The sequence below is a fragment of the Sinocyclocheilus anshuiensis genome, unplaced genomic scaffold, assembly GCF_001515605.1.
Source record: "Sinocyclocheilus anshuiensis isolate Anshui unplaced genomic scaffold, SAMN03320099.WGS_v1.1 scaffold930, whole genome shotgun sequence".
In the NCBI taxonomy this organism is placed as follows: Eukaryota; Metazoa; Chordata; class Actinopteri; order Cypriniformes; family Cyprinidae; genus Sinocyclocheilus; species Sinocyclocheilus anshuiensis.
Window position 1 is genome coordinate 778,110 of NW_015539900.1, and position 12,012 is coordinate 790,121.

General features: G+C 36.5%; 1 protein-coding gene across 1 annotated transcript in view; it reads left to right on the forward strand.

Moving 5' to 3' along the window:
* The window catches only part of LOC107686035 (suppressor of cytokine signaling 6-like), a 4,384-nt gene extending 1,056 nt beyond the window's left edge, over positions 1 to 3,328 (forward strand). Inside the window, exon 2 of the mRNA XM_016482846.1 lies at positions 671 to 3,328. Coding sequence (XP_016338332.1) covers positions 788 to 2,371 — 1,584 coding nt within the window. The 5' untranslated portion in view covers positions 671 to 787 and the 3' untranslated portion in view covers positions 2,372 to 3,328. The remainder of the gene's footprint in view (positions 1 to 670) is intronic.
* Positions 3,329 to 12,012: the final 8,684 nt, after the last annotated feature.

Here is a 12,012-nt window from a genome sequence, read left to right on the forward strand (position 1 = left end):
TATATATATATATATTCATTCTGTAATTCAAAGCGTAATTTTCAGCAGCCAATACTCCAGTCTTCAGTGTCACATGGTTCTTCAGAAATCATTCTGATATGCAAAATTGGTGCTCAAGAAACATTTGTTAAAAACATTTGTGCACTTCTTAATATTTTTAGTTTTTTTCAGGATTCTTTGATGAATAGAAAGTCCTTTTTTCTTTTCTATTTTGTAACATTAATATTTTCTTCACTGTTACTTTTGATCGAATGAATGCTTCCTTGCTTTTCATTTCCTAAAAAAAAACTTTTTGAATAATGTAACAATCGGACATAACCCAAAACAAGGACAAATACATTGGACAATTTAGACCAATCATTGAATGTAGTGTAATAATCATTTAATTATTACCTTGTCAAGAATTTGTATTAAAAGCGGATATTTTTCAATCTCTAACTTTTATGACAAATTGAGACACTTCACAGAATATTTGTCACACCACTCATGATGAGTTAGTCAAGGTGAAAAGGTGTATAAAATGGTGAAAACCTTAACAATCTCACTGAATTTTCTGTCTTAAATTGCAAAAGTAACATGAGTTGTGATTGTTGTTTTATCCTGAATGTAATGAATTTATATATGTGATTACTTTGTTCTTAGTCTATTAATGTATTTTTCTGTTTTGTAGGTATGGCAGTTGTGGGTCGTATGTGATCAGCTATGTGTAAGTGTTCACAGTCATCTCCCTCATCCCAAGAACATCACGCATAATCCCCCTTCAGATCATTAAGGGGGATCTTTCAGAATGAAGAAGATCAGTCTGAAAACAATAAGAAAGTCATTTAATATAAAAGGCAAAGAAGAGAATGAATTTGCCGTATCACAGCCGGACCTGTCAGCCAGTTTCTCCGCTGAAGACTCTCTGTTTGGAGGATGCTACAGCAAAGATCTCGTCAGTAGTGACCTGGATAACGAGGATGAAAAAAGACCCAAAGTCCGATCTAAGAGCGAGGGTCTCATGGGCACCTTGAAAAGGAGACTCTCAGCAAAACAAAAACCAAAGTTCAAGGGTGGTTCTCCATCTGTATGCTCTATAGATGATGACACCTTCTCTTCTTCTTCGGCACCCATTACTCTAAGTGACATAAAATCCCAGCGTTCCTCCCATAGTCATCATTACAGTCCCACCCCGTGGCCTCTCAGACCAGTGAACTCGGAGGAGACGTGCATCAAAATGGACGTTAAGGCATTAATGAACTCCTCCGATCCAAGTCCAGCTCTCAACGGTGTCCGCCAAGACTTCCTAGACCTCCAGAGAGAGTTCAAAGAATCTAGCGATTCGTTGAAACTCACCAGATGTGTGCCAGACCACCATTCTGGCGCTCAGAATGGCGATATGCACCTTGAAATGGATGAACATGTGCCTGTAGTCATTGGTCTCGCAGCTCAGGATTATATTCAATACACAATGCCTTTAGACGATGGACTCTTTCCTGACGACGAAGGTTCGCGCTCTTTTTGCTTAGATGGCACCACACCCATGGACGTCGTTCCACAGTCAGAGGGATGCAGATCTCTTCATGCAGATGAGGAACCTATTGACCAGGACCTCCTGTCACCAGACATCTTCATGGAGTCGTCATCGGTGAACCAGCTCTTTATAAATACTGCAAATGTCTTGCTGCAGGGCTCCAGACTGGAAGCCCCACTTTCCCCCTTGCTACCTCCGTTGCCCAATAGTTATCTCCAGAGAAGCTTCTCTGGGTTTGGTGGTACACATGCTCAGGTTGCAGAGAGAGTCATGCACCATCTCAACTTTGACCCCAACTCGGCTCCAGGGGTGCAGCGGGTCTACGATGCCGTGCAGAACAGCGGACCCATGGTGGTTACTAGTCTCACGGCTGAACTGAAGAAACTAGCCAAGCAGGGTTGGTATTGGGGTCCCATTACGAGATGGGAGGCTGAAGAGAAGTTGACGAATTTTCAAGACGGTTCTTTTTTAGTCCGCGACAGCTCCGATGATCGATATCTTCTAAGCTTGAGCTTTCGCTCACAGGGTAAGACTCTGCACACGCGAATCGAGCACTCGAATGGCAGTTTCAGCTTCTACGAGCAACCTGACATCGAAGGCCACGTGTCAATCGTGGATCTCATTGATAATTCGGTCAAGGATTCAGAGAACGGAGCGTTCTGCTATTCCAGATCTCGCTTGCCGGGGTCTGTCACCTACCCCGTTAGACTGACCAATCCCGTTTCAAGGTTTATGCAAGTGCGCTCACTGCAGTACTTGTGCCGCTTTGTTATCCGCCAGTACACGCGGATAGATCTGATCCAGAAATTGCCTTTACCGAACAAAATTAAAGATTACCTGCAGGAGAAGCACTACTGAACGCAGTAAATCCTGACTCGGTTGCTACTTGCACTTTTTGGAAGACATAACGAAGCAGGTTTTGCAAACATTTCAACAGTTTTGTTACCATAAAATTACGCATATTTCTGAAAGGAATGATGATGTTTGTCGGTCTGGTAGAGTAGATAATTCAGTGGTTTGTGACGAGATGCAGTGCCAGAATGTCGTTAGAGTGTTTGGATCTCAATGTTGGAGCATTTTACGCATGTTCTCGTAGTACTGTAGCATTTCGTTTTTGTTACAGTCAAAGACAGTCCAGTATTTTTCTTCATATCCCACACTATGAAATATCAGCACACAACTCCAGCTTTTTTTAGGGCATTTAGAGGGTCTTGGTAAAAATGCACAGAGGTATAGAAGCCTTAATAATGGTCGCACGTTTGTGAATGCGTAGATTACATTCCTCCTCACCCCTTTTTTTGAACGCATAACTTTTGTCGTACCAGCCATTGTTATGTCATCATCTTATTCAAAGGGAAAATGTACTATACAGTATGCCAAATGATTTCCTCTCGCCATACATATGATCTTACCCTTCTGTGGAGATTATCTAATAAGCTATATTAGCTGCTCATATTTGTCAGATCATATTCTTCTCACCCCCTGTTTTGTTTGCATTCTTTAGCACGTAATGCCAAGTTTAGGTGCCTCACTGAAACTCATCTTTGCTGTAGTTAATTGATTTGGACTGTATGATTTGGATGACTTTATAACAGTCTTCTTTTAACAGGCATGCAGTTACATTATAAATACATCTGGTCTTTTCCCCCTTGCATTGTTTAAGTGTTCATTAGTATTGTATATCATTGTTTAAAAACTGAAAGATTTCCTGTTATGGACTATGTCAATGGTACAGTTTAAAATCATCTCTTTTTGGGAACAGAATTTGCTTACTGATATGTTGTAACTTGAACTTGTTCTTCAGTTCAAAATAAAAGATTTATATGATTAATCTCTCACAGTTCTTTCTAGTGTAAAACTCTTAATTCGATCTGTAATTTAAAATCCAATTTATGGTAGTAAAAACGTTTTAACAGATGCAGTGACATGATTTTTGTTTTATGTTTACATTTATTAATGGATTTTCTTTCTCCTTTGTCAGTGTTTTATTTATATGCTTATGTTGTATTTGATCTTTTACCTGGAGAATTGCACCCTTTTATTAATGAATAGCAAAGCAGCAAACAAGCATCAAGCAAATTTGAAATCTGAAGTTTCTTGGCTTAAATATAATTCTTAAAATAACTAAAACACTGTATAAGTAACTATGACTAAATATATACGGTATAAGTAACTAGCTATTTTCTACAATAGGTCCATCATATGTACCTAGTAATGAGTTTCATAAAACATCATGTCTTTGATAGACTTTTTTTATGGTTTCAGTGCTCAATTCAGTATGACGTTAATATTTTTAGTGATTCACCTGAAGATCGTGATTTGGCTTATTTGGTGTACTGGACCGATCATCCCTCTTGCACGTATGTGGTGGGTTTAGATTGATGATCAGTTGTGCTCAATTGTGACGTTCCCTGTTTTTCAGCTGAGGACTGTCTTGATGGCACGCTCGGCACAGCAGTGCTGTTATTTTAATGTTTCTGCGCTTGAATTAATGGTTTTGGAAATAACAATACAAGTGGGCAGAGTGTAGGCTTTAATATTTGTTGCCAAAGAGGCTTTGCACTGTTTTCTTCATTCAGCACACATGCACATCTTTAAGACTTTTTAACCTTTTCCTTATTTTCTGTTAAATATTGTTTATTACCAAGCAATTTGAGACAGGGTGATAACATTTTTATATTTTGAGTTTTTGTTTGTAACTGCCGAGTAAGTGAAAGACAGCACAGGGCCAACAACTTTCTGGCTGAATTGAAACATGTTTTTTGCAAACGCATCGTCACATTCCATCAAAAAGACATACTGAACACACTTATATAAATTACTTAAGCAGTTCTGTAAGTCTCCAGAGACATACATTTTTAGTATGGTTTTTGTTGTTTTAAACAGTTTAATGTGGACAAATCATCTTATTTTCAGACCAGCTCATAGTGTTAATAAAGTTGAATTTGATGCTGTTGTGGGAGAAACAAAGTGTGTTTGCTAATGCCCGATTTTCTTGCCTGTTATTAAAACATTCAAATCTTTTAATTTTGTAATGCAGTGATTGTACGTAGACCATATGTTTTGTCGTTACATCTCACTGCCATTTAAAGGCATCAATAGATTGAAGGGCAACAGCTGCTCTGGTGGAGGTGGGTGTTTGTCACGGGACGTGACATTTACACGCTCTGGACTTGAGAAGCCCTCTAAGATCTTCAGTAAATTGCCTCAAGTATCTTCTGAACAAGCCAGATATGAATCCTTCTTAACCAGCGTACATTTTGTTTGCATTGTGCTTTAACCCACCCAACGGACTCCAGTAGTAAGCATTCACTTAGAAAGCTGCAGAAGTATTTTTATTTCATTTCATTTCATCATATGTTGGCTATTATGTTGTCAGTGCATGATTTGTCAATCCCCTACATCGCTGTGACCCTTCCTGTAATCCATCCTGTTAAGGCTCTGGAGGACACTTTATTACAGGTGGTGAAGGTTTTCTGGCTCTGTTTATTACTCCCTCCCTTCTTTTTTTAATTGGTTTCTTTGGAATTTCACATCAGACTCCTTTGAGAGCTTTCTACACACCACTTACCGCTGTGAATGCCTTCTATGTTTTAATCAAAATTACCTCTTTGCATCTGTTTGTCTATTGTATCTGAGGTAATTGAGAATTGAGAGTTTTGACAGAACGTATAAATCCACTTGTCATTTAAGTAATCTGAGAATCAAATCTAACTACAACATTTAAATGTACAAAATATAAAATAATGGGGACATGACTCAAAATTCTCAAATTTGGTCATATTTGATGGCATTCTAATGCATTGTCATACTATTGTTCCTCAGCCTCTTTTTATTAATAACTTCAGCCTGACAATCAGTACTGTTGCTGGATGTATTTTTTTTTTATAGTAGCCCACCACTCGCATTTGAACCTTTGACTCTGCTGTGCATGAAAAGCCCTGCAGGATTTCTGACATGCATCCACCAACGCTTATAACATCCACCATTATGCGTTTTTCAAAGTCATTTAATTCTGTCATCTTGCTCAGTCTTCCTTGAATTTCAAACATGAAATTCTCAGTTATCTCATTTCCTGATGTAAATAAAACGGCCTGTGTACACCTATCTGGTTACTGACAATTTCATATATTCCACAGTCTATTTTGTTCGCTTCATCTAATGGCAACTACTCAGCACACGACAAGACTAAACGCTTCTTCTGTTCACCATGCTGATTTGCTCAATATAAGGATACATTCTGTAAGCTTAAATGTTACATCAGAGATTAAGCATTAAATTAGGGTTTATTCTGTCCTCTCTGGAAAACTCATGCGAGTTTGACTGGCAAGGCCAAGTGCCTTTTGAAGCATATGAGAACATTTGAATATTTCACAGAGGAGCAAAATGTCACAGATGAAACAGTCCAATCACATTCCTATAGCCTGAGGTGCCGTTTCTGTCCTGGATTGATGATGAGGAAATGTTATCTGAGCTGCACGGGCTCCTACGAATATCGCTTGACACTGAATAAATATTATAAACCAGCTGTTGGGTATTAAGTTGAAACTATGCAGCTGTTTCAACCTCAGCCTTTGTGGAAAAGCCAGTTACAGCTCATTCATGTTGATATGTTTTTTTTCATATTAATACAGAAGCATTTTAAAACTTTATTTTAAATTTTGTGTCTTTAATTTTTTTTTTTGTATACCATGGCTGCTGTTGAATGCTTGATTCTGACTGATTGAACATTCTAAGATGTGCACTTATTTTCCAATAAACACACAGCTGTGAAGTAGTTTTAGTCTGTCGACCTCATTACAGTTCCATATGAATTTGTCAATTTATTTAATTATTTCAAAGTCACTACAAGTTATGAACCAAAACCCACAATGACACTGACCATCAAATAAATTTTAAAAAGCTGAAAAGCTTTTCGCAGCTGAAAAACTACATGACATTATAGCACAGTGGTAATTTGGCTATTTTTGAAGCAGTTAAATTTATGGTTTTGCAAGTCAAGATACTGTAGCTGAACACTGTTGGGAGATGTGTTTTAAGGACAAAAACCTGACAAATGTCTTGAAATACATTGTAACCATTGTATATGCAGAATAATTGACTCTAGTCCATTGAATTATTGAATAATAATGCACACCTGATGTGTAACAGCCACTTTGCGGGTATGCATTATTTTTCAACAATTCAACGGCCCGTCGTCAATTCTTCCTTACTTATTAGGTCCTTTGGGCCCTTTAAAGGTAGTTCTTCAGCCTGCTGAACGTAATATCAACATCATTTTGATGTATTAATACACTTTAACACCTCTGATTCAGTCTCATTAAGTGCATAAAGAGCAAGAATCGAGCCTGTAAGAAATCACAATGGCATATGCAGCCTTACAGTGGGTCTCTACTAGAGACCTGCAGAGTTGAGCTTTTTGTCACATTGACGCTGTCTTTATCTGTGAGCCATGCCATCTGTCAGAAACCCCAGAAGACCTCTTTCTGAGCACACCATGTGTCTCCACATAAAAGGGTGGCTTAAGCAAACAGTACTGCGCAGCACCATACCTCACTCGCTTGAAGATTCATTATTCTATGAGATTACCTAACTAAAGGCATTTCCAGATGTGGCTTTATATATATCCTAGACTTCACCTGTTGTTCTCGGTACTATACATGTTAGCATAGTTGATATGACACTTTCAATCATTAGCATTAAATTAAGTTAAGCTTAAAATAAAATGTGAGAAGATCACAAGGGCTGTGAATTTTTAGATGTGGTTTTCCAGCTGTGTTCTGGTTTCAGGTGAGCCGTTTCGGTAGCATATTGGTGGGATAGCATGCAGTCGTGTCTCATGAGGATTTTTGCTCAGTTTGATTGCATTTACACAACACACTGCTTTGCTTGCTGATAATTTACTTGAAATTTACAGCAATGAAACATTTCGTGATTACATTAAAAATGATGCCTGAGCCGATTAAACAGAGATGCTGATTACAGGAAAATATACATGTATGTCTTAATGCAAAATAACTCATAAAGTCACACTGAGTAAACCTTTTTTTCCAAGATGAATATTTACCTCGATTGTTCAGTAGGTGAGTACTACAAAATCTATCTATCTATCTATCTATCTATCTATCTATTGTTATATCTACCAATTGTTATGTCCTTCTATCTCTTAATTTTGATGAAATAAGAATGCGCACCATCCGTAATGCATTAGATACAGTAAAGAATGTCCTTTGTGGCTGTTACAGCAGGTAGCCTCGCTTTTTACATATCAAAAACTGATCTTTTTTTGTGTTTTTTTTTTTAAAGATGTGAACTCTAAATAAATTAAATATAAATGTGTGATCTCTCAGAAAACATACTTAAAAATTAATCTCAATTCATGAGGACATATCTCAGTGATATGACAAATATCAAGCTATCAAATATCAAAATATTTGATATCAAATATCAAGCATTCCTGTACTATAGTATTGCACAATGACAAGGTCATGGATTTTATTACCTCATAATAAGTAAATAAATATGAATGAATGAATCCAGTGTAGCCTATAAGTCGTTTTTAATAAAAGTGACTGTCAAATACATCTATTTAAATGTAATAAAATAGTAGGCTATTCACAAGTGATAATAAAAATGGCTGTAGTCTGCTGTTTACACCTGGTCACTTCATGCGTTTTGTCTGATCGGATAGACACCGGTTTGAGCTTGAACGTGCCCCAGGTGTAAATGGCCTCCGAAACGCATTCGAGACGGATATAAATCCGATCGCTCAAACCAATTCAGGAGGTGGTCTGGGCCGCATTCCAGTCGAAACTGGACAAGTGTAAATGCATCTGGTTGTTGAAACCGCCTATGTAAATTTTACTCCTCCCAAAATGTTCAAATAATAAACGTGTGAGAGCGTGTTATAGGCTATGACATTAGTCAGACTGCGCCAATGCAACACGCATAGCTGCGGACGAGTAGCTCAGTATCTCAAACAACGTAATACGCAGACGGTCAACACAATCATCTTCACTAAAAGTAGTAAGACAAACGTATCTTTCCAGTGCTGATGCCGCACGCTCTCCTATTGCTGTCTTTGATCTTGAAATTAGCTGATAATTAATAAAATGCAGCGCTTATCTTTTGATTTCGTTGACGTGCAATTTAAATATAGGGCGGGAATTGAAGATCGGATTTATATCCGAATGAGCGAAAACGCATGAAATGAAATGACCAGGTGTAAATAGGCGTGATTAAATGAGGTGGTCTGAAATGATCAATCATGACAAAGTTGTGAAGGCATCCTTCTTTATAAAAAGACATTAATTTGGTGCTGCCACTTTTGAAGGTGTTTGAGATTCACACTTCTAGGCAAGAATAAATGTGTGGTCTCATTAATTTAATGTATCCCCTGCTGAGTTTCATCATAGGAGATCTTTGCCTTAAGTTAGACAGAATCAAGTAGAGGTTATCATAATTTAAAGGACATATAAAACACTTAAAAACACTATTAAATACTTACCTGCAATTTTGCTTTTATTTAACACAATAATATGGCACAACAAAACTCAATTCAATTCAATTAAAGTCAAGTTTATTTGTATAGCACTTTTCACGATACAAATCGTTGCAAAGCAACTTTAGAGCAAATTAAGTTTCTACAATATTTAGTAGTAGCTTATCAGTGGTGACTGTCAGCTTATGTACATATGGCAGAAATGTATGGAAAAATCAATTAAAGACGTAATCAAACAGACGATGAACACTATTAACAGCAATTATTATATGATGCAATTAAACTTATAGCAAAATGTGGTAGTTCTGTATGTTGTTTCAGGGTTGGCATCATCTGAGGTCCTCTGAGGGTTTGCATCATCTCTTCTCAGGTGTTCTGGATCCAGAATGAAGCTTGTGTAAATCAGAAACAGAGAAACAAATAGAGACATAATTAGCATAGCGGCTATTCCAACCAAGCAAAAATGATTTGTTTAACCCAAGCTAAGGAATTGTGGGGGTGGGTAGGGGTGTTAAATATTTATTTATATATATATTTATTGTTTTATTTTTTTATTTTTTTTTTACATTCTAAAAGCTCTTTATTCCAAAGATACTACAAGCTAGTCAGTGTATTCAGTAGGTGTAATGTATTGTAAGTTGCTTCAGAAGTATTGCAAGTATTACGTACAACAATAAAACAGTGCATTGACATAAAAAAGGACATTTACTTTTGGTACTTAAGTACTTTTAAAAGCAAGTACTTCTGTACTTTTACTTAAGTAAAAATCTGTCTTTACAACTTTTACTTGTAATGGAGTAATATTTGACCAGCGGTATCTGTACTTTCACTCAAGTAATGAAGTTGAGTACTTTGTCCGCCTCTGCTTCAAAATGTATGTTTTTTAAATGCTTTACTTGCCAATTATTTGTAATTACACTAGGCTATTTGTCAAATTTACTAGCAATTTAGTAAACTGGGAATGAAGAATGAATTTACAATGAACAATTAAAATTGTTGTTCATTGAAAGTGTTTATTATTTCATAAATATCATGTTTATTGTTAGTTCATTATGAATGTATACAACTTGTAAAATGTATAGAGTATATCTACACTTTAAAAAAATAATTTTGTAAATAAAACCAAGATTATCGGAATATGTTTTACAAGAAAATATTTTAGTCTTTCTACTTCAAAACAGAGGCGGACAGTAACTAAGTACATTTACTTGAGTATTGTACTTAAGTACACTTTTTGAGTATCGGTACTTTATTTTTATTTTTTTTTTACATTCTAAAAGCTCTTTATTCCAAAGATACTACAAGCTAGTCAGTGTATTCAGTAGGTGTAATGTATTGTAAGTTGCTTCAGAAGTATTGCAAGTATTACGTACAACAATAAAACAGTGCATTGACATAAAAAAGGACATTTACTTTTGGTACTTAAGTACTTTTAAAAGCAAGTACTTCTGTACTTTTACTTAAGTAAAAATCTGTCTTTACAACTTTTACTTGTAATGGAGTAATATTTGACCAGCGGTATCTGTACTTTCACTCAAGTAATGAAGTTGAGTACTTTGTCCGCCTCTGCTTCAAAATGTATGTTTTTTAAATGCTTTACTTGCCAATTATTTGTAATTACACTAGGCTATTTGTCAAATTTACTAGCAATTTAGTAAAAGTAGTTTCTACACCGTTTTTCTTCAGTGTAGAAATTAACAATAACTACAATAAATAAATAAATAAATGATTTAAAAGTCAGCCTATTAGGCTACTTATTTTTAGTGTTTGTGCCAAATGGAGTATAAGTCCACGGTGTGATACGAGCTGTGAAAGTAGTGCCAGTTTCTGTTACCCGGGTGAGCGGACTGATATCATTTTACAGTGGATGATGACGAATGCTAGGAAATATCTGACCGCTGAATGACACGATTAATCAATTAGAGTATTCCAGAGATCTGTGTAATAATAATGTTAGCGTATTAAACCTTAATGTTTCCATTAATATGAAAACCAGTAAGCTAAACTGAAAGTATGGGATTATTCAAGCATCGTCAGCGCACCATGTGCACATCAATGTGACAATAACTAGAAGTGAGGAGCACGCTCTTCGCTCAGGCTTACTGACTTAATGAGAAGTAAGTAAAGGGTACATAACAGGAACCAGCAGATGCTCTTATTTATTATTTACATAGAGCCACTGACATCCTTTAGAGACAGCTTCTCATAAGAGTTGGCATCAAGGTCTACAGCTTACAAGACAATTGGAGGCTCTAGGAACAGAGGACAAATGCTCAAACTGCTCTCTGGTGCAGTCAGTTGTGAGGTTATTAAAGATTCTGTGAACTGAAGCATTTGACAAAATAACTAAATTACTGAGGCGATGTTTACTTTATTTGAATACTTGACACTCTGCCCTAGACGTTATTTGTTTGTATTGTACTATCGTTCAAAACTGCTCCTCTGAGGACTATTTAAAAAAATCTAGTCTAATATTACAACTGATTGTTGGACATTACTCTCCCAGAGTTGCTGTCCCACATGTTTTAAACCGGGGAAAATTTATGACCAACTTTTTCAACAGATTGGACATAAATTTTATGATGGGCCATACTCTGTTACGCAGTTTGAAAATCACAGCAGATGGGCTACAAAAAACCGCCTTAGATGCAGAAAAGTAAATGCTGTAATGTCAATATGCTCTGGCCAAGTTTGACAGAATAAACCATTCTCTGCGATGGAGCCAGCATGCAAAGTGAACTATTGCATTCAAACAACCTGTTCAGAGGCCATAAAGTGAGAATCTATTTGGGGACAGAGCAAAGGGACAAAGGATACGCACTGATATATCCATGCACTGTATTTTACCTGAACAATATTTAATATTAAGGGTCTTGAGGATTTAAAGATAAAACTTAAAGTTAGTATTGGCTCAGTTTGGTCTACAATATGCTTTCAACAAAACTATACTGAAAACCAACACACATGTGGTGTTTGCTTATTTTTTAGTAATAAACTA